At 43.3% G+C, this 23,350-nt stretch overlaps 1 protein-coding gene and 1 long non-coding RNA gene across 9 annotated transcripts in view; one reads left to right on the top strand and one right to left on the bottom strand.

Annotated features, from left to right (window-relative positions):
- Positions 1–23,350, top strand: part of Tdrd7 (tudor domain containing 7) — a 73,849-nt gene that overhangs the window by 15,651 nt on the left and 34,848 nt on the right. For 3 of the 5 annotated variants that reach the window (XM_006238107.4, NM_138871.2, XM_017593667.3), the window contains exons 2-7: positions 11,831–12,043; positions 13,177–13,318; positions 14,150–14,330; positions 14,897–14,977; positions 16,302–16,375; positions 18,451–18,668. In XM_006238107.4, the coding sequence (XP_006238169.1) occupies positions 11,831–12,043; positions 13,177–13,318; positions 14,150–14,330; positions 14,897–14,977; positions 16,302–16,375; positions 18,451–18,668 (909 nt within the window). The remainder of the gene's footprint in view (positions 1–11,830; positions 12,044–13,176; positions 13,319–14,149; positions 14,331–14,896; positions 14,978–16,301; positions 16,376–18,450; positions 18,669–23,350) is intronic. The other 2 variants (XM_006238108.4, XM_008763704.1) reach the window with 1 other exon arrangement.
- Positions 1,651–22,540, bottom strand: LOC120102866 (uncharacterized). 4 transcript variants are annotated; one of them, XR_010066518.1, is made up of 4 exons: positions 22,265–22,540; positions 13,116–21,275; positions 6,542–6,691; positions 1,651–3,006 (listed from the first exon to the last, which is right to left on the bottom strand). It is a non-coding gene; the product is annotated as an uncharacterized LOC120102866 (long non-coding RNA). The 4 variants fall into 4 exon arrangements; XR_005504739.2 differs by having other exon boundaries at positions 22,185–22,540; XR_010066516.1 differs by having other exon boundaries at positions 21,845–22,540.

Here is a 23,350-nt window from a genome sequence, read left to right on the forward strand (position 1 = left end):
CCTGAGTGGAGTGTGTGGCTTTACCATTTCCCTTCCCTTCTAATTATAAAAAGATTCTGCCTGGGAAACTGCTCTTGGCCTCTCTTTCAAAGCAGAAAAAAGGAAGATGACAAGGGCACCTTTCCTGAACAAGGGAGGAAGACTATCCTAGGGAGGAAGGGGAAGTAGCCTTGTTTGGAGCAGCTACAAAACTCACTTCTATGAGCTTGCAGGATCCAGGAGGCCTGGTCTTTCAAACCGTGTGTACCTGTGTTGGTAAAGTCTTTCTAGTAGTCATTGGAATGGCCCTGTCAGAGGGTTACAGGGCTGCCCCATAAGGAAGGCTGCTGTATACACGATATACAGACTTTATGCCGTCTCTCTTTGACAGTTACTTGGGAGTGGGATCGCTGAGTTCTGTGGCAAGTGTATGCTTCACTCCTGAGAAATTGCTAAACTATTTTCAGAGAATTGTTTTGTGCACCCACCAAAAAATGCATGTGAGTTCTGGTTACAAAGTTCTAAGCATTGGGTGTTGTCAGTTTTTAAAGAGTGTGCATGGTGTATGCAGATGTGATCTGTGTATGGGTGTATGTTTGAGGTATGCATGCTTGTGTGGGTATGCGCATCTGTGTGTGCCTGTGTGTTGGAGGCCAAGGCTTGATGTTGGGTGTTTACTCTAGTGCTCTACACACACACACACACACACACACACACACACACACACACACACACACAGAGTTTTGAGACAGGGTCTCACTGAATTTGCTGTTCTTTTTGTACCCTATTCTTTTTGCACACTGTTCCCTCCAGTGATGGCGGCATTACAAACATCAATTAATTGTCTTAGCTTTTCATGTGAATGCTAGGAATCCAAATCCATGTCTTCATGTTTGTAGAGGAAGCTGTCTTAGGGTTTTACTGCTGTGAACAGACACCATGACCAAGGCAACTCTTAGAAGGACAACATTTAATTAGGGCTGGCTTACAGGTTCAGAGGTTCAGTCCATTATCATTAAGGCAGGAGCATGGCATTGTCCAGGCAGGCCTGGTGCAGGAGGAGCTGAGAGTTCTACATCTTGTTCTGAAGGCAAACAGATCGTACCTCCTAATAGTGCCACTCCCTGGGCCAAGCATACACAAACCATCACATAAGCTTGTTACCTACTGAAACTTCTCTCCAGCCCATCAGGTAATTGTTGGAGTATGCAGGCATCCATGTGTTGTGTACACTTGCTGGAGGCAGAGGAAGGTCTGAATGTTGGTACTCACCTTCCACCTTGTTCGAGACAAGCTCTCTTGTTGGCTTTGTTGTGTTTTGTTTTTCTGCTGCATATGTCAAGCATATGTCAAGCTAGCTGACCTGGGAACTCACAGGCCCCCTGTCTTTTACCTCCTGTTTGGCACAGGCCTGCTAGCACTACAGACCTTTGAAGGTTCTGGAGGTTTAAACTAAGGTCTTCACATTAACAAGTGTTTTATTTTGGTTTTGACTCTGCCTGCCATTTTAACTTTATTGTTGAATTTGTTGCCTCTGTGCTGGAAAGGTTTAGAGGTAGGAAAGCAAAAGGGGAAATGATGTAATTATAATTTCAAAAAAGAAATGATTTTTACAAAGTGTTGTCCCGTGCGACCTCTCGCCAGCAAGAATACGCGGGAACACACGAATCCTTCTGTAGCCAAATGTTTATATTTATTAATAATAGAGAGGGCGCCGGCGCCAGCATGGCGCAGCTTATATACACCCTAGCGCGGCGCATCCACACCTGATTGGTTGCTTACCCATGATCTCATTAAGCACGCCCTGGAGTGGGCAAAGACCTGGCACGAAGGCACTCTTGCACATGCGCACACAGTTAACTTCCTGAAAGGAAGTCGGCTGGCGCAGCGGAGGCCAGCGCCATCTTGTAATGGCGAAAGCTATCCCAGCTTTCCACGTGGGGCGCAGTGGAAGCCAGCGCCATCTTGTGGTGGCGAATGTTATTGCGGCCCTCTACATCTCCCCCTTATTATTTTATTTATAACAATCATGATCACCCTATCGCGTGCAATGAGGAAACCTCAGATGTGGAAGGGCTGATCAAAGGATCATTGAGTCTCTCTCATCCCAGTGCAATGGATCCACAGATCCATGGGGTGCAAGAGCAGAGAACTCAGATACCGACTAATTTTTGAAGATAGATAACCAAATTTTAGGGGAGGCCCCTTGTTCAATGGCCACAAGTGCTTGAGTGATAACGGCCTTGTCACGTTTCTGTTGAGATCTGAGTTTGCAAACCAACCATAGCATGAACACTTATCCACAGCATAGGGCTGCATTAAACAGAGCCACTCCCGATAAGTAGTGGGCACCTCATCTGGTTCACCTCAGCTGTTACCACCAAGAGCCATAGTCAAGCCGCTCCTATAATAAAATTTAGAATTCCTAATTGTTAGCAACTACTCCAGAAAGTTCACCCACTGTGCTTGTCTAACAATAGATTGGGGGAGGATAACTCCAGACACTGCAGACACAATTTCTGCAGCAGTAATGGCTGCTACAATAGTAGCGAAAGTGTCAAGGTCTTTTCCAGGACAGTTCAGGATCTCTGGAACAACCAGCAGCCAATGGAACCATGTCTGAGATCTGTACAACCAGGACAGAGTTCCCCAGTCCACAGCAGCTTCACACAGATGGCATTCTTGTGAAGCTACAGACTGCAAGATGACAACACCAGTTAAGGCAGCAAGAGTCACCAGGGAAATGAGGGGGGCAGCAACGGCTGGAGTCCAGTCTTCTCCAGCAAGCAGCAGTGCACAGAGGGTCAGAGAGCAGGCCACAGTGGGACGGGACACACACAGCGGTAACACTGACTGTAGCAACGGCAAAATCTCTGTGATGACAAAAGATGAGGGGGGAATCTTCCATCTTCCTCTTGGGGCAGAGGAATGACTCAGGGACCCGAACCAGGAGAGCTGAATCTTTATGCTCCCAGGATCAGCAAGTCTCAGCAACCACTCAGGCAGCTGGCACACTCTTGTAGCATCCTGTAGAAAAAACACAAACATGACCTCTTCCCCATATAAAATACCCTGATAGGATCATGTCAATATGTGGATCTTTCTATTTCACCTAGGCAGAAGTATGCCTAGTTGTAGGGTGCCATAAACTTTGGCATCCAAATTTTAAAATTGAAATAAAAGGAGCATTATTTAGCATACAGGGATAACTCCCCCTTTTTATTTATTAAGATATAGTAAAGATATTATTTATTAAGGTAAGTCCTCGAGGATTAAATTGAGGACACTGAGCACTTGTATTTATAAATTGACTTGTATACCAAATTATTGTTTCCAGCATTATTGTTTTGGATATATAAAGAATGAGATTTTTTGACTAATTGTTCCTATGTAAGGCCTATAATCTGCCTGGTATCATTGTCCTCCCTTGTTACAGGGTCCAGGCAATCCAGTTTGAGTTCTTAATGTCCTATAAAGTAACAGTACTTAGTGTTCTTAACCACTAAGCCATCTCTCCAGCTCCTTACCAGCTTTATTTACCTAAACATAAGCATTAATTAGAAATGTCAAATCCTATAAATATTGTCTAATTTCAGTCTTACTAGAAATCCCTGAGCTGGCAGGGCGAGGCTGAGAATTTAGAGTAAGCAAATGGAGTCTTTTTCTTTTCATATTAACTCTATTACCATTTTCAAAGTTAGGTATGAGTCTAAGGTTTAATTTAGTTGTCTGAGCCAGAGCACTGAAAGGACAGTGAGTTGTCAGACATTCACACTGAAATCACTCATTGATTTTAAGTAGAAAACCTGTCTCTAATAAAGCATTAAGTAATTGAAATCAATTGTAAACCACAAGCCACACATTGTGAATTGAAAGCTTGATTTTTTAACATTTTAAAAACAGTGGCTAAACCACGGAATTTAATAATCTGTGTTGAAGCAACAGAAACTCAAGAGAATAAACAAGTGATCCAATCATACATGTAGCCTTTTCATTAGATGAACCACCTATAAATATAGTAAGCGAATTTCATATGGGTTGCATGTACAAATTTACAGTAAGTACAAAAGCATGTAAAGAGTAAAATTATCAATTTTGCCTGAAAAATTTGTATATGTAATAGGCCAAATATCAGTATTTTGTAATAACCAATTTACTGTTGTTTGGAATAAGATATGTTTTACCAGGTTTCTTTTTAAAATACTTCCATGACTCTAGCCTACAATTCTGTATTAACACAACTGAAGCTTTATCTCCAATGTGGATAAACAAAGACCTAAGTCCTCTGGCAAGGTGAAGTACTTAGCCAATTAACATATCACTAGTAGCTTAAAATTAGTTTCAAATTATTCTTTTCTGGAGTAGTGTAACAGCTACTCCCCAAATATTAAAGCTCATTTTGAGAGCAGAAGTTTGTAGTAAAAATTTCCATATAAACTGAAAGATTTAAAGTTCTAACTTCTTACATTGAAGAAGCGACAAAATAATATAATATAAGGCTATTAGCCATTCTTTTGTAAAATTTTTAATGATATCACTTTATGGGCTCTCTAAAATTATAAGCAAGCTCACGAAATGAAAACTCACAATCAATCCTCTAAATCTATCTTGAAATGCCAGTTGGAGTAAGCAAACTGGCTGTAATGCTCTCACAAGTTCTAAAACCTCATCAATCCTTTGTAAATCCTGTAACAATCTCTACCTGTTTGATTTTTCTTAATTACAAATAAGTTTGAGTTAGTCAATGTAACACTGGCAATCTTTAATCACAATCCTTAAATTCTCCTTGTAACACCAGAGCACAACCACAACTTTGGGAAGTCACCTGAGTTCTGAGTACTGACTAGGCAGCTGTTCTTGGGGCAGTGGAATTAGCATCAAAATACAGATAGCTTCAGGGCAAACCACAACTTTGGAAAGCAAAACTCGACCTCTAACAATCTAGTACAAAGTTTGACTGCCAATTCCTATATATGAACGCACGATGGTGTAGTCTCTAATACCTCAACAAAGAGACATTGTCCTAAATTCTTTTAGAAGCCTGGTTTCTAGAATAAGAGTTCCATAAAAATATTACCTCAATTTAGACCTGTTTCCCTAGGTTGGCTCATGCCACATGTTGTCTAGAATGACTCTATTCAAATTACAGTTTTAAGCCAACTTTCTGTTACCAATGTTATACCTTTTTAACCATATCCAATAACTTAATAGCCAATAGCCCATAACCAAGGCATGTAGAGCATATTTATACATTTAAAACCAATCAGAAACAAAATTGAAGTGGCTATACATGTCTTTAATATTTAGACCAAGCACCATTTTTAGTTTTCTAGCTGTGATTATAAGAGAAGTACCTTGTCACCTGTTGAGTCCAATAATCACAGTCAAAGATTTTTCAGTTTCATTACCATAGAAGCTGTGAAGCTCCTGGTGCCTTAGGATCGGCTAGTATAAACATTTAGCCAGCCTCCTATTGAGGCTTCTAGCTACAGATGTAGGTTCCAAAAGCCAATTGAAACTGCTTTTTATTCATTGTTCCCTTCTTGAAACGAGTTAGAACCAAGTCAAGGTGTGAACGACTGGCAGATAAAGTTTTTACCATTTTTTCTTTTGAACATGAAACATAAAACATTTAAGCACCAAGAAACAAAAACCACAGACATAAACTGACATATAGGGACATCTTGGTGCACCAAGGACAGACAATAGACAAAGAGGGAAAAAACCAGATGGTGTCAGCAGAGAGGTAGGATTTTCCCTTTCCCACCACTTTCACGGTGACTATCCACTCGAGTGGAGTTGATATGGATGATGGATTGTCTCAATTCCTGGACTAGTCCATCAACGTGTTGAAACCAAATTCCTGTAAGATACTGAGATATATTATGGGATATCTGAGCAGCACGACTAACATTCACAAATGGTATGGAAGTGAAACACAGTCTTGAATATTTTTACTCACAACCCAATTACATTAACTCTATCAAGCTGTGCAAGGGCGTTGAGATGTCCTTTTGTTTGATTCTCCTGAATAAATTTTCAGGCGGTCTACCTCTATCAAATCTGATCAGTATGACTCTGTGAAGCTCTTCTTCATAGCGAGCTGCCTCATCTTCTAAATCCTCTTCCTCAGAGGAGCTAAGCTCGTCTGTCTCTGAGCTATCAAGCTCTGAAGTCTTTAAATCCTTTACCGGATAAAGACTTCTCCTTTTCAAGACTTTTTTCTTCCTTCTCTGTTTTATCTCTCCCGGGGCGTTTTTTCCCCAATCTCTCACCTCCGCAGAGGGGACTGTCTGCTTGTTATCTTTCCTTGAGCTCTTTAATTTTTACCTAACCCTGTTTCTGACATGCCGCCTTGCCCCTCCCCCAGCGCTCTCCGCTTTGCTGTTACAGCTGGGCAGCTCCCATGCGACCTCTGAGGCCGTCTGGCAGTAGCTAGAAACTCAAAGGCCAATAGAGAAAGCCCGAGGGCTGCCAGAACGATAATAAGAACTTCCACCGCATCTAGCAGGGGAGTGAAGTGGAACAGGTCAAGGCTAAGCATTGTCTCTCAGGATCTTACCTTTTAAACACTACAGTTCTGGATTCCTTCCGCAGACGGAAGACCCCCTCTTGGCGCCTGGCGATGGTGTGGCGTTTCTCCCGGGTTTCGGCACCAGATGTCCCGCGCGACCTCTTGCCAGCAAGAATACGCGGGAACACACGAATCCTTCTGTAGCCAAATGTTTATATTTATTAATAATAGAGAGGGCGGCCGGCGCCAGCATGGCGTGGCTCATATACACCCTATCGCGGCGCATCCACACCTGATTGGTTGCTTACCCATGATCTCATTTGGCACGCCCCGGAGTGGGCAAAGACCTGGCACGAAGGCACTCTTGCACATGCGCACACAGTTAACTTCCTGAAAGGAAGTCGGCTGGCGCAGCAGAGGCCAGCGCCATCTTGTAATGGCGAAAGCTATCCCAGCTTTCCACATGGGGCGCAGTGGAAGCCAGCGCCATCTTGTGGTGGCGAATGTTATTGCGGCCCTCTACAAAGTGTTTTGTTGACATGTGCATCTCTACTGAAGTATGTTTTCAGGTTGTTTGCATCTTTCAAATGGATTCCTCACTGAGTTTCGAGTCTACATAAAATATCAGCTCACTTTTCTGTTTGTTTGTATTGTTTTGTTTTTGAAACAGGTTCTTTTTATGAAGCCCTGATGTTCTGGAACTCACTTTGTAGACTAGACTACCCATGAACTGACAGAGACCCTCTTCCCTCTACCCCCTGAGTACTGGGATTAAAGGTGTGGGCCACCACATCCAGCTGAGTACCAGCTTGTCACTGGCTCCATTAAGAAAATATTTTAGTCTGACATTGTCTTTGGAAGAACAGAAATTTACATTTTAATTAATTCAATTTGTCGACTTATTCTGCAGTCAAAAATTAATAATCTTGGTATAACCCAAGGTCACAGATTTACTCTAGTTGTTTTTGTTTTGTTGTTTTGTTTTCTGAATGTTTTACAGCTTTTTTATTTCAGATCTAGATAGTCATTTCAAGTTAGTTTTCTCATATGGTATGAAGGTCCTATTTTCTGTGAAAGGTTGATTGGTTGTTGAATTTTCCCCATTGAATTTCCCTAACACCTTTGCTGAAAAACACTTGGCATGTGTGGATTATATATTGTTGTTGTGACAGTCTCAGGAGGCCATGTTTCACAGAGGGAAGTACATAAGGAAGACATAGGTGTGTATTTGCCGTGTGAGTTTAAGAAGCATATACAGTTGTAAGACCCACCCCAGGAACTAGCTTTTTTTAAATGGTCAAATGAGGAAATTACTATTGAGTTTTACTCTTCTGCTTTCTAAGCCATAGAAAGGGAGGGGCTGCTTATGTGGAACTCTATCCAATGTGATAACCACTAGCCACATTTAAATCAAATATTTACTTCCTCAGTCATCCTAGTACATTTTGGATGTTTAAACCACATGTGGCTAGTGGTTCCCATGTTGACAGCACATACACAAAATGTTTTCCTTAGTGGAGTGTGGTGGCACAGCCCATAATCTCAGCACTGAGGAGTCTGAGGCAGGCAGACCACAGGTTCTAGTGCATCATGGACTACATGGTGAGTTCCAGGATAGCCTGGGATACATGATTGAAACCCTACCTTTTAAAAGAAGTTGTTTGTTTTATTAGTATTATTTTTATTACTTTTATTTTTTATAATCCAGTCTTTATATACCTCCCAGTCCATCTTCCAACAGTTCCTCATCCCATTCCTTCTCCCAGCTGTCTCCAAGAGGATGTCCTCACCCCCTACCCATCTCTCTGCCAGGCCTCTCCATTCCCTGAGGCCTCAAGTCTCTCCAGGATTAGGTGTGTCTTCTCTCACTGGGGCCAGATTAGGCAGTCCTCTGCTGTATATGTGTTGGGGCCATCATACCAGCTAGTGTATGCAGCCTGGTTGGTGACTCAGTGTCTGGGAGAACTTGGGGGTCCGGGTTAGTTGAGACTGCTGGTCTTCCTATGGGGGTGCCCTCCCCCTCAGCTTCTTCTAGGCTTTCCCGAGTTCAGCCTCAGGGGTCCCCAGCTTCAGTCTATTGGTTGGGTGTAAATATCTATGTCTGTCTGAGTCAGCTGCTTGTTGGCCCTCTCCAAAGGCAGCCATGCTGGGCTCCCGTCTGTAAGTACACCAGAGCATCAGTGATAGTCTCAGGCCTTGAAGCCTCCACTTGAGATGGACCTCCTTTCCCTCAGTTTCTCCTCCATTTTTGTCCTTGTAGTTCTTTTAGACAGGAACAATTCTGGGTCAGAGATTTTGACTCTGGGGCAGCTTCATCCTTGGACCTGACCTAGAATGAATGTTTTCCCTTGATCACAGTCTTCTCCCAAGTCTATTTCTCTTCTTAGTGTAATTTATGAAAGCTTGGGTGTATTCTTATTGTGGAACCTTTTCTAACTCTTCTGTGAGAAGGGGGCACATTCTATTCTTGGTTCTAACTTTATAACCTCTTTCTAATAAAACAACTAAAACTATCTCCTTAAACTTTCTTCCTAAAATCATTTGCATCAAATCAGGAATTCTGTAAGGTCTTTAGTTCATTTAAACAGCATTAATTCATGAAAAGCTCACCTTCATGTTGATCCATAGGAAATTTATCCCATAAGATGGGCTGGCACCCAGAGGTAATCACACCAGGCTATAGGCAGTGAGGGTCTCCTGGTGTCCACTCACACCATGCCAAATCAGTGAGGAGCATGGGAATGGCAAACATGAGGAAGCACACCAGCAGCAAGCAGCAGGCAGTACTGGGATGAAGTCTCTTGGGCTGTGCTTCACCAGAGCTCACCTATCACAACTGAGCAAGTCAGTGGGGCTGTTTCCAGGGAGCTCTTCCGGCATGGCATCCCCTATATTATAGGTATTTTAATATAGCTAGTGTATGGCTCCTTATGACCTTCCCAGACATCCTTACTCTTATTTTACCCTCTCCCCCTTCTGTAGCTCATTCCCTTTCTTAGAGCTCTCCATTTCCCCATTTCCCCTTCAAATCACTTGCACCATGCTACTCTAATGCTCCCCTCTCACTTCCCGGGTTTCTGCAGTTGTCCCGGATGTGTTCTCACAGCTGATGATGTGGAGCTAGGAGTCTCGGATGAAAGACCATTCAGTGTTCATCGTTCTGGGTCTGGCTCGCCTCCCTCAGTGTCAACTTTTCCAGTCATGTCCGTTTCCCTGCAGAGTTCATGTTTATTTTGTTTACAGCTGAATAGCATTCCACTGTATGCATATCACAGCATTTTCATCTGTTCGTTGTTGAAAGGCATGCAGGTTGTTCTGTCCCGTAGCTGTCATGAAGAGAGGGGCAGTGAACAAGGCTGAGCCAGTGTCTGTGGAGGAGGACGTCAAGTCCTCTGTGCATATCCAAGGAGTGAATAGCTGGGTCATGGCTGAGTTCTCCACCCTGATCTCCAGAGGGGCTAGACCAGTTGATAGCCCCACCAACAGTAAGAGAAGGTTCCCTCCCCCATGTCCTTCAAGCATTTGTTGCTGGCTGCTTTGTTGACCATTGCCATTCTGACTGGGGTGAGATGGAATCTCAAAGTTGTTTGGTTTACGTTTCTCTAATTGCTGCAACAGTGAAGTTTGTGAGATAATTCATAGCCATTTTTATTTCTTGTCCTGAGAACTTAAATTCCAAGCCCATAAAAAGAAAAAAGGTCATTTATTTTTTAGACTTTTTTAAAAAGTTCTTTATCTCTCCTGGATGTGGGTCTTCTGTGAGATGGGTAGCTGGCAGATCCTCCCCTTTCCCCAGTTGATTGTGGTTTTAGCCATGTAGCTCTTTAGTTTTATGAAGTTACACTCATCAATTGTTGGCCCCGATTCAGTCCTTTCTTACACCTGTGTCTTATTCAGGGCTATCTAAGATTTCTTGTAGTAGTTTCAGTGTTTTAGGTTTTAGATCCATGTGGACTTAGTTTTTTATGTAGGGTGATAGATATATGCACCTAATTTTATGAGTGCACTGTAGCTGTCTTCAGACACACCAGAAGAGGGCATCAGATCCCATTACAGATGGTTGTGAGCCACCATGTGGTTGCTGGGAATTGAACTCAGGACCTCTGGAAGAGCAGTCAATGCTTCTAACTACTGAGCCATTTCTCCAGCCCCTGGACCTAATTTCTTTCTTCTACATATGGACATCCACTTCTCCCAGCACCATTTGTTGAAAATGCTGTCTTTGTCGAGTGTCTTCTTTGGACATTTTTGTTGAATATTAGATGGCTGTAGTTAGGTGTGCTCATGTTTGTTACACTGCTTGTGCCAGTCATGACACCTTTGAACATTCTATTGATTTTCTTTTAGTTTGGAGGACACTGGGATACAGCTTATGTTTCTTCTCTCTTCTCTCACATGCCTTCTTTCCCTTCCCTTCCCCCACCCCTCTTCTTCACATTTGTATCAGCCTTTTGTAGTTCTTTTTCCTGTGCCTATCTCCTACATGCATGCCTTCTATAGAAACCCACCTATAATGCTGTTCTCTTCTATCTGGATGCTGAAGACCAGTGACTCTCTTATCAGCTCAAACCTCTAACCTCAATTCCTAGTGAATATATCTATGTGGCTGGACTGTGGACATCTAGCCTCCACATGTCCAGAATAAATGCAAGAGAGAAACTCTTGTAAACCTGCCTCTAAGCCATGACTGTGAGTGGTTACTACCCAGCATGCCTTAGCCAGGCTCTAGGAGCCCTCATCACGTGTGGTTTCTACATCTGACTACTTTCCGCTTGCTGTTTCATTTCTAACTGATTTTGGGGGTTTCCAAGCATTCTTACATCTGTGAAAGCTCTTCCAATTTAGCTTTCCCAAGGCTGGGTAGTAACCGACCTTTCAAACTTCAGAGCTGGACACTTTGTTTCCCTCATTTCTGGTCTCCCTTCAGCGACAGATCACTTTAACAAATGCAGTCATTTACATACTGTGGCCATCTCAAAGTCTGCCTCTTTCTCTCTCTGCAGTCCTGTCAGTCACACAGCTCCCTAAAGGTCCCAGAGCAGCCCACTGTGCCCTTCTCCCCACCTCTGCCTTTGTATTCTCCCAGGCAGCCCCACAGCCCCATTTTCCTTCTGTCCTGCCTATCAGAATCCACAGGCTCTTCCTGCCCCTTCTGACTTCCCACATTCTCATGGTAGTCCCTACTTTGATAACACGGTAGACACTCCCTTGTGTTGTTATCCCACAGGAGACCTTCAGCCCTCGTTTGTGGCATCCTCTAAAAAGTGTCAGTGCTGAAATTCATTCACATTCACAGACTGACGCGCCGTAAGAATAACCTCTTCTGTGTTCTCCTAGGCAAAGATGCTGGAGGCAGATCTGGTCTCCAAGATGCTACGGGCTGTCCTGCAGTCTCATAAGAACGGGATAGTACTGCCCCGGCTCCAAGGAGAGTACCGCTCTTTGACTGGAGACTGGATCCCCTTCAAACAGCTGGGCTACCCAACTCTGGAAGCGTATCTGAGGAGCGTGCCAGCGGTTGTCAGGATAGAGGCTAGTAGATCTGGAGAGGTAAGATGGCGTCTGGCCTGTCAGAATGCTCACACTGTGTCAGAGTCACCTGCCTGGTGCTTCTGATCTCATACCTATGCTATAGGCAAAAGCATGCACTGAGTAGCTGAGATCCATAGTGACAGCACACCCAGGGTGCAGCCCACATTCTCATGTCTTGTGTAATATGTGCCTCAGAGTATTTTGGACATTTGTCCAATGCCAGTGTCTGGGGTGGGGGAGGGCGGAAGAAGGGGCTTGGTAGAGAAGAAAGGGAAGCCAGGGTCAAGAGAATAGTTAGAGGGGAAGCTCATTTGTAAGAACATGTGTAAGGGAAGGCCACAGTATACACATGGGTGTCAGTAGTAAGCATGGGCTGGCATCCCACAGCCTCCCAGGTCTAAATCTCAGCTCCTGCTCTTTACAGCACTCATCCCAGAGTTTTCAACTTTTCTCTCTTAAGAAAAGATTCTGAGAGTGAGAGATTTGTCTTTTCTCTCAGCACTTCATAAATGTGTTGAATGCTTGAAAGATCAAGTGTCCGAATGAATAAACTAAGAGAGCTTCATACAGTTTTGAATTGTGCTTTCCTTTGAAACTTTCCCCCCTGTTTTGAGCATTTAAAACTGTTTCCAAGTTTTGACCATTACAGTATCCCCTACTGAGTATCCTGAGGCAGGTAGCTCTTTTCTTTGTGTTCTCAAGAATAGACGCACTAGCCGGATGAGTGCTGATGAAACTTGGCTGCTGCATAAAGCTGTGTTGTTCTTGCTTTCAGCTTAGAGTAGCACATGCACAATGTGAGCCTGGGGCTTAGCTTCCCTCACTCACCACTCCTCCCGTGTAAGTGGCGGGAAGATGAGCGGTGTATGCAGAGCACAGGATGCCTTTGGCTCATTTGCTAACCCCCGATACCTACTTCATTTTGGTGCCTCATAAGTATCTGTTTAAAGGACAGATGAAAATCCTGAGTTGAAGAAAGAGGACTAGGTCATGCATGATTCCTGTTGTGTTAAATATAACTTTGGTTCTGGAAACTGGGAGAGAGGCACTCGGAGCTGCATACACCTGGCTCTGGGGTTTATAGGCTCACCGGGACTCGGCCTTCACAAACTGGCTCTCAGAATGCCCTGCTCTCACTCTGCTGCTCACAGATTGTCTGCTATGCTGTAGCCTGCACAGAGACTGCGAGGATTGCTCAGCTTGTGGCTCGTCAGAGGACCTCTAAAAGGAAAACAGGGCGACAAATTAATTGTCAGATGAGAGTGAAGAAAACCATGCCATTCTTTCTAGAAGGTAAGTCTGTTCCTGAGTACATTATCATAAGGGCTTATGGAAATATTGCCTATGTTCCTGATAAACTGTTCATTGAACATTTTACTGATATCCACATGTCAGGAGAAAATTCCTGCAACTGGGATTTCTGTTGAAATGATGAAGATGAATGTGACTTACAAAATCCAGTGGTCACAGTGCAGAATAATGCAGCTGATGGTGACTGTGGGACAGCCAATGTAGTCTGATTTGACAAGAACCCTCATCCAGAGTGTTGGATGAACCAAGAACCTGTGATAGGGTTTTGTACTTAGCAGATTATGTCTTTTGGTTTTAAGAAATTTATTTTTCAGAGAAATATGAATTTCATGGCCTAAAAACATGATAAATAGCCTTTTTTGGATGCCTATCTCTAGGAAGTTATAGTAAATTCTTAAACCAGATTCTCAAGCAGTGGTTCAACAGTGATATGAAGTATTAGATGATTTCATGGCAGAAGCAGCCATCGCTGAGAGTGAGAAGGGTGGGCTTCCTGATGGTGATGGGAGACTTGGGGTGCAGGAAGAATGTGTGGACTGAGAAAGCAGGAGGATCCTGCTGGCTTCAGACCAACTGGTGGCTGCTTGGGGAATGCTCACATAGTAAGCAGAAGGAAACACAGGCTAATGAGGCTGACAAGACCCCATCCACAAAACTCCCTAGTCTCTCCCCTACTCAACACTACCAGAGACCCCTTCTTGTGTTTTTTCAAATTGTTCTGAGAAGTGTGACCCACAGAAATATCTGGAGCAACATAATGAAGCTTTAGTTTGAGGAAACCCGCTGATTCTGTTCTATCTGCCTAATTTATAGGGAAACCCAAGGCAACCCTCAGACAACCAGGATTTGCTTCAGACTATTCTATCAGCAAGAAACCCAATCCAACGCTGTTAAGAGAAAAAGGAAGCACCTTGGGAGCTAAGGCTGATGTGGACATGCCACCTTACCCAGACGCTCCAGTGCAGAGGCACGTGAGCATGTCTGCCAACAGCAGGTACCCTGGGCTTTGTCTGGCTTAAGGGAGCAGTGCGGAGAGCTGGGTAACAAGTGTTAGAAGTGTGTGTTCTTGTGGAGAAGCATTTTCTTTGTATCGCCTGCATCACATGCATCACTGTTGGTCCTCTTACTGCCTGATGGCATCCCCCATGATCCCCTGTACTGTTTCCTCCTGCTGTTGCCATCCCTCCATGTCCAGTCAGCTGTACACATCTAATAAGTTCTTCTAAGATGCCATTTTATGTAATTTTCAAATTTTTCTACAAAATTGTTCTTACATGTGGTGAGTTTCAGGTAAAATCTCATTTAGCTGTATATTCATTCACTGTTGCTCTGGTAATTACCACAGTCAGGTAGTAGCATTTAATCCTGGTGCACTGGCATCCGGGATATTTGTGCCATGGAACTGGACTACTGCCAAGGCACTCCTAGCTTCGACTTGGGTGTGGCCATGCACGAGCCAGCCAACAGTAAGCTCATTATTTTCTGTTGTGCAGAGGACTCCTTACTTGTCCAGTGAAAGCATGCACGTAGTTGATCAAATGGTTTCTTTCTATTTCTAAGTGTTACGGTTTTAAGAAGTCACCCAGAGGCCAGCAAGCTACAATTTATGGGCTACAGTCCAAAACCTCACTGTCTGCTTTTGTAAGTCAGCTTTACAGGAGCATGGCCATATCTGTCCCTGTGTGACTGGGGCTGCTTTGTGCTGCAGTGGCAGAGCTGAGGGTTGTGCAGAGCCTGGAGTCTGTCCTGATGGCCTCCTGACAGGAAACACATGCTGAGCTCTGACACTGATAAATCAGTGTCCCATCTTCCTTCCAAGTCGAAAGTTGTACCTTTTGTAAATTTGTGATATCATACTCCTTTAAAGCAGTGTCTGTTTGGGATAAAGATCAATTTTTCTTCAGAAACTTTCCATCTAGATACTAAATAAAATAGGAAAAATTAATTAAAAAATGGTTTGGTAGAAAGATATGCTTTGGCATTTTCTGTTGAGCACTTATATAGGCTGATGCAGAGGTGTGTAATGCCAGCAATGATGTGTGCTAAAAGCCCTGATTAGTAGTTGACAGACTGATTGCTTCTTGTAGAATTAAAATACCATTAGGAAATATGCTTCATTTGAAACTGCTTAGTCTTTAAATCTCTCGAGCTGCTCAAAATTGTAACTGCCTCCCCTAATGAGAAAAATGTGGTCACTGTTTCCTCTGATCATGGTTCATTCAGCCAGTCTTACAACACTCACTCTCCCTTGCTAGTACTAAGCATTACTCAAGAGCCTGGGACACTAGTGAAGGAGAGAGGGAGTTGGGGGAGGGAATGAGAGAATAGAATGAGCATGAATGAGAATGTGGGGGTGTTGATATGGGGTGCATGTGGAGGAGCATATGGATGTGTGTGGGTGTATGTGCATGCATGCATGTGGGTGTGGTTTGTTCATACACGTGTTTGGAAACATCTTCCTGTGTAAGTACAGTAGTTGATGGTAAATTATGTTGGAAGGCTATGAGGTAGGCAGGTGTCTGCCTCTCCTCTCTTAGGTGATTGGAGCAGCCTGCCTGCCTACTTTAACACTCTACTTTCATTACCGAGAACCTGTGTCTGAAGGGCTGTGCTTCTCACTCCAGCACCCGTTTAAAGGGCCCGCTCACCTGCCCACTCTGCACTGCGGCTAAGCTTTCACACGGGGTTATGTTCCAAATAGTCTGTAAGCGTTTATTCTTCATGTGCTTTTATTTATTTATTCCTTTAAAGATTAGTTGAAACTCTGACTCCAGGTTCTGAAAGAGACTTTCAAAAACCTACTTTAAACTTAGTTTTTAACATACTTTTCTCTGAGTAAATATGAAATATGATGCCAAATTTGTGTTCTTATTTTGTAATATTTGCATGTTATTTTGTTGGTCAGTGACATGGGGACTTTAAATGAAAAGTAGAGTGTTTAAAACTTGCTGTTTTCACACCTTAGGTTCAGTCCAAAGTCATCCCTGCCAGCACCTTTCCAGACACACATCTCACGGGCCTGCCCTAAGGAAGTGAATGGTATGTTTCCAGATGTGGCATGAGTCTTGGGCCCCAACAGAAATAATCGAATGTTGGCTTTGATGTGTGCTCTCACCTTATCTTGCATGAGATTTATCTCCCTCACTGCCTTTCTAACTTTAAACTCAGGGATTGAAGTGATCTTTAGAGAAAATAATGCTTCTAGCGATATTGTCAGTGTGAAGTGAGGCCTTCATCTCAACAGACCCTTTCTGCTCCATGTCCAGGTGTCCCCTGTACAGTTACCTGTTTTCCTCACCCACTCCCTGATTAGAGGGTGAACCCTCAAGACTTGGCACTCGGAGGCTTCACTTTAAGGAAACTCCCTGCTTTGTTTCAAGGTCCTAAATGTAGAGCTTAAACTCATAAGAGAGGCTTAAGATGCTGTATTAGTAAAAGTTGGCACTATAAACTGGGAGGTGTGGGGCCTGGAGAAGTAACTCCGAAGTTAGGAGTACTGGCTTTTCTTCCAAAGGATCTAGGTTTGACTCCCAAAACAACATGGTTCCTGTCCCAGAATATCTGACACCCTCTTCTTACTTCTGCAGGCACCACATATATGTGGAGGTGCACAGACATACATGCAGTCAAAACAGCCATGCACATAAAATAAAAATAAAGATTAAAATTTTTTTTAAACTGTGAGATGACAGCTAGGTATAAGTAATTATTGGTTATGAAATGAAAAGGGCCACCAGGAAAACAGTAGGATAGTAAATAAAGCCAAGGAAGCTGCTGGTTGCTGGTTAGACATACACCACTCATGGACTTGTCTTGTGCAAACACTGAGTACTCTCACCAAAGGCAGCTTTCTAGAGGGCTGGCTGTGTGCTCCATGAAATGACTGGACAGGGTTTGTTGCTTGCAGTACGTCTCTAATTGAGGTCAAATGCCTTTTCCACAGGAGTGTTCTTACGGTATTGATTATGAAAATGAATAGTATGATTCATATACATAAGAACTACTTTTACATATCAGTTTTCTAAATCATGACTACTCAGTGAAGTTATATGCCTCTTTGGGAGTTTAAAATAGAGTAAGTTATTTCCTTAATAGGAAACAGTTCTGCATATCCTGGACCCTTCTCCTCTCTGTGCCAGTCTAAGGGTGTCAGAGGCACATCCTTGTGTCTTCTAGTGAGAAGAGAGGAGTAATCTCTAAGGATCCACAAGGAAAACTCTTTTTGGTACCTGATATCTTTAGAGACCAGTGTCCCCAAACTAGACTATATTTCTCTATTAGTTAATCAAAAAGAAAATAAAAATGACTATACTTAGCAAAAAAGATATCTGATTAAATTGTAAATAAATTTTTTCATGTAGGTGTTAGATTTTAATACTTTGATTTAATATTCTGATAGAATGCTATAGAGGTTTGACATTATTTCCATAGTTAAAATACCAAAATGGTCACAGTAATGCACAAGTTTCTCTTGCTTAGTATGTAAACTCCGGCACTCTGAGTTTTAAATAAAAAAATAAACAGGAGCAAAAGAAGCCAGCTAAAACCTTATGAACGATAAATATTGAAGAGGTAGAAGCCAGAGCTGCAGTTGCTGTCCATAAACTAGCTGGGATCAGTTTTTGTAGATTCCAGGCTCCTGTGGATTGCTAAATTGTTTGCCTTAGATAAAGAGCAAGTTCACCATTGTTGGGAAACCTGGGCACCTTTTTATCTTTTATAAAAGCACTCTTCCTTCTAAGGCATTATTTTTGTGCCTCGTGGATTATAGCTTCAGTTGAGCACATATATTTATATTATCTAAAATGTCGTGTCCCTTAGTTTTTGTTAGAAAAACATTAGTTAAATAGTAAAAGATTATTTTTTACCCAACAAGATTGCCATAATGTTCAAAGCAAACTATAAAGTATCCTTGCAAAATGGAGAAGCTCCCTCATTGGTGGTCAATGTTATATAATTCAGGGGTAATAGGTGAGGTGGTCCTTAGTGCTGCTCAGCCTAGTCCCACCTTCTTCCAAATCCAGGACCCCAGAGCCCAGAGCATAGCAAAGTCAGAGACACAAATGCTAGGTAATGGAATAATCTATTAATTCTATCATTCTTTTAATTTAAAGATAATTTAAATCAGACTGTTGAGAAACCAAATGTCACGCCTCCTGCCTCTTACACTAATAAGATGGATGAGGTTCAAAACCGCATAAAGGAAATATTAGACAAGCATAACAATGGCATTTGGATCTCTAAGCTTCCACATTTTTACAAAGAGTTTTATAAAGAAGACCTTAACCAAGGAGTTTTACAGCAGTTTGAACACTGGCCTCACATTTGCACGGTACGTGTTTCCTTCTTCTTCCCCTCTATGCTCCCTCCCTGCCCAGCTCGCAGGTCTCAAATCAGTAGTCACGGGAGAGTGCTTCCCATGTGCTTCCTACTAATCCGTCTCTAAGATTGACACACCGGCTTCTCACTCCTACAAAACCAACGTCAAGGGCGGAGTGCTGCTACCTACCTTGTCTGAACTTAAGATGCATTTAGGAGTTGGTAATGTGTACTATGTACCGTTTTGTATTGATTGACCTTCTGCCAGTAAACATTGGCTGTTGTGTCATTTTAGTAATTATTGGTCACAGTTTGTGTTAGTGCTAGTTTGCACATGCTTATTCTCAAGCGTTTTCCAAGACTTTAAAGCTGGAACAAATGTGTTATTTGTGTTAATTATTTTTAAATGGTATTTGATTTGTTCTAGAACTGATACTATAGTCATATTTGAGACCCATGCAGGTTGTCCTCATGACAGAATCTTTAGATGGAAAGTTCTTTGTAGCCACCCCTGCTCAGAGTTCATGATTATAAGATGGTGGATCAGAACAGTCTGTTAGAAATTTTAGTCCAGCCAGAGATAGAGACAGCTGGATTCTTAAACCCAAGTACTTTCTAAATGTTTCTTAATTATCAATGTAGAGTCTGTTTAAAATGTAGTTGTCCTAAATGACAACAGTGTTAACACCTGCTTGGTGCTTCTGCATTTGTAGAATCAGTTTCTTGGAGTATGCGTGTTTTGAAAGAGGGCATTCCTTAACATACATGTTGGCTTCTACACCTATTGGGCAAAAGGACAGGTAGTGTCTTCTGGGCTCCTGGCCTAAGAAAGGCATGTGTTTTGACACTATTTCCCCATAGGCTACAGAGCCCTCTGAGTCTCATGCCCAGTTCCAGGCAGAAGTCATCCTTCCACACATCCATTCACATTGCACTGCTCCTGCTAATCACTGCTAAGCACAGGAGATGAAGTAAGTAAGGTAAATAGCTACGAGAGAAAAGGGTTAGGGCAGTGTGGCCAGTGTTAGAACACTCCATGTGGAGTAGGCAAACAAGAACTCTCAAACTCTGGAGACACTGCTCTGCTTCCCTGTAAGTGCAGAATAACAAATGTTTTGGAAAATGTTGTCTGTGGTGTTTAAAATGTAAAACTTGTTCTTAAGATGGGAATTTTGTTTCCCTTTTTGTGGGGGAAGATTCCCTCAACATAGTATGTTGATGTCCCCTCTGCCACCTTACTCCTGAGGGAGCTTGTTAGGGGTTTATCGGCCTGAGTTTCAGCTCAGATTGGCTGCATACCACCCCTTGATTTTAAAACTCCACTGGCAGTTGCAAGCGTTAAAGGTTTAGTGGCCTGGGAGCTTTTTATGGTCATGATACAAAGATAGCTTGCTGCTAGGTTTGGATAAGGAGTTCTTCAGAGCATAAACTTAAAGAATGAGGAGTGTGTTGCCTTTCCGTTGCTTTATACTTACATTATAATTACTGGCATTTGCTTAGCTCAGTTTCTTACTTCTAGAGAAATCTTTATCTTGCTGCTCTGGGTGGCTCTAGAGCCCCAGAGTACTTTACTGGCAAGACTATCTGCCCTGCTGATGTTAGAGTGTTACCTAAAATGGATGGTTTCCTCTTACATTTTAGGTACTGAAGCAACCAGCTTTTTGTTACATTTTTAGCGCTTCGATCATCTGCACCTCATGATCATTGTGGGCCCAGTCAGGAATGTTGAGTGTGAAGCAGAACCAGAGTTCATCCCTTACCAGTGTCCCTCTTGGCCTTGGGTAGGATCATCTAGACTGAGTGGGACTGTCATCAGTGCGAGATGCTGGTGGAAGGCAGTGTGCCTAGGATACCACAAACTGCTAGTCATTTGGGTGTCTGTTACAAGTTTCCATACCTATTTTCTAACTTCCGACTTGTCTTATTTGTTTGAGTTACTCCTTGGTCGTTTCTCCCTGGTTTTGAACAATTGCACCATGGCTATGTCCCTTTCTTCCCTTTGTTCCCACCTCCATGAAGAGTAGAAACACAGATAGCATGCCTGGGGCTATGTTACAACTAACATCAGACGGACTGAAAGGTAGTACAGAAAGTCTGGCATTAGAAAATGGATCTTTGTTCTGTGACCTATCACAACTGAAGAAGAAATCTAAGTATGTTGTATTTCTTTAAAAAAAAAGTCTCCAACTGTATAGACTATTCTATATGAAAACAATTACAAATCAAGTCATAAAAATCCAAATATCCTATAGTCCTACCACCCAGAGGCATGTGCTTCTAGGGCTTTCCATATGCCTCTCAGAGGGCAGCTTCAGCGTCAGAGACCAAATATCAGCTCTGAAGTTTTACCTTGATGGCGCTTCAGCCAGGGTGTGCAGTAACAGGGTGTGCTGGGTGACACCGCGAGGTCTTATCTGTAGATAGGTTATTGCCATCCTTTTGTAGCCCAGGTTGACCTTGAGCTCACAGTAGTCCTTCTGCCTCAGCTCCTTGAGTGCTAGGATTACAGGTGTAACTCTGACACTGGCCGCATGACATTCAACCTGGATCAGTCAGGCAGCAGAGGGTGTGCTAGAAAGCTGGAGAGACTGTCAAGTCACAGGTTCGTAGTTTTAGGCAGCTGTAGGGGAAATAGAAATGGTGAAGAACAGTGTCTTCTCTATGGAGAGTTCCTGCCTGGACCTAGGAGAAGGGCAGTAACTGCTCCTGGCTGCTGTAGAAAGGATGCCCACTTTAACAGTTGTACTTGACTGGGAGTTAAGAAATCCTTGTGTGCCAGCCACTGACCCAGGTACTAAGGATAAAACAGAACACAAGACAGACATGGCCTTGCCCTTGTGGGACTTGTTCAGTAAAGAAAATCATTTCTGAATAAAGGCTGCTAGGCCTCCCACTGTGCTGAGGGCCTTGCAGGTAGGGGTAAACAGGGCTCCATTGGGGCAGTAAGTGAAGAAACAACCAGAGCCAGTAACTGTTAAATGGGAAGCTAACACTGCATGATAAAGACCAGAGGAGGAGCTCATGCCAGAGTCATAGACAAGAGACATTGCATATTTAGGAAATTTAAGGAGAAACGGCTCAAAAGGAATCTAAAGAATGGAGCAGAAGGCAACTAGTTTCATAGTCATCACTAGGTGGAAGTGGTGTGTCCCTGCTCTGAGGTCCCCAGGATCCTGGCCTCTGACTGACTTGCAGGTCTTGCAGTAGGGACTGTTGAATAGCAGATTGGACTGAAGCATGTCTGTCTCAGGGTCCTGCCCAAAGCAGTTTGGAGAGCTGAGAGCTGCCAGAGAAGTGTTCCATGTTTGTGGCATGGTAGGCCTCTGTTATAGAAAGTGATGCGTTATAAATGGCAACATGACATTGATGTAAGTGAGACATCCCCCTGAGGAGTTGTCATCCCTGGGGACACTATTAGTAATAGCTTCCACAAAGATGATTTGGGTTGCATGCACCCCTGTTGGGTATCATTTTGTAACCCATTGAAATCACTGAGTTTTAACACTGCAGTTCCCAGACCCATTCCTACAATATGCACAACACCAGTAGAGCCCATCCGGAAAAGCTGCAGTTCCCTCGTGCATATTCGGCACTGTGGTTTTTCATCACCGAAAGGAAATCCTAGTGAGCACGTCAGAATCTCAGCACACAGTTGAGGAGATGACAGATGAGCTGGCACATGGTAGAATCAAGAGAAGTTGAGAGACAGTCCTGTGTCTGAGCTACCCCCAGGCCTGAAGGATGCCGACCGAATAGCTTAGATCACAATTGAGTTGGAATTTGATTTAAAGCTTCAGTACAAAACTGCTGCTCCATGGAAACAGCCCATACAGATGCTTTGGAAAGTCTCTTGATTTGATTGGATGGCTCTCCAACAGAATCTTAGAGAAAATTCTAACTCCATAGAGACAATTAGGCTTAATCTCTGAGGCCTCTGCAGTGCCTTTAGGGGTGTCACTTATTAGCTGTATAACTTCCGGCCTATACACCACCCTTCTAGAGCCTGAATCGACTCTTATCGATAGCTAATCTGGTACAAGTTGTAGGGTTATCATGAGAATGAAATGAGAGAAGATTCATAAAGCAGCTGCTAGCAGAACGTCAGAAGCCACAGCCCAGCCTTCAGCAGACAAAGCCTTTGCTGAAGTGGGGATACCCAGTGAGTCCTACAGAGGGAGTCACTCCAGTGGAAGCAGGAGATGCTACTGAGAGGAGAAGGTTCCAGACGAAGAAGCAGTGAACCTGCAGGGAGTGCAGCTCTAATATGTGCATAGGTGCCGCCTGGGAAGATCTCTGTCCTGTCCTCACTCCTGCCACAGGTAATAAGAACAAGGGGAAACCTAGTGCACAGTGCGAGCCCCAGCTCCCAGCCAGAATCATCCCAGGAATTTCTTAGATGTAACTGGAAGACTCCATTGTCTTCCAGATGTGTGAGCCAAGATATGAAGTTTATCCTTGTTGAGGTGGTGCCAGTGTGTGTCTAGAGTCAGCGTCAGTGAGGAGGCATCAGGTAGACAAGCAGCTGAGAGAGTTGGCAGCGAAGGAGACTCTGCATCTACGGCCACCTTCAGAGCCATGGGGAAAGGTTCTCTGGGTAGATGACTTGTGAGCAGCCAGAGGTTACAGCAACAGAGAACTTCTTGCTTCACCTTTAAGTCCCTGTGGGATATGCCACAAACCATGCTTCTTAAACAG

The sequence above is a fragment of the Rattus norvegicus genome, chromosome 5 (genome assembly GCF_036323735.1).
Source record: "Rattus norvegicus strain BN/NHsdMcwi chromosome 5, GRCr8, whole genome shotgun sequence".
NCBI classification, from domain to species: Eukaryota; Metazoa; Chordata; class Mammalia; order Rodentia; family Muridae; genus Rattus; species Rattus norvegicus.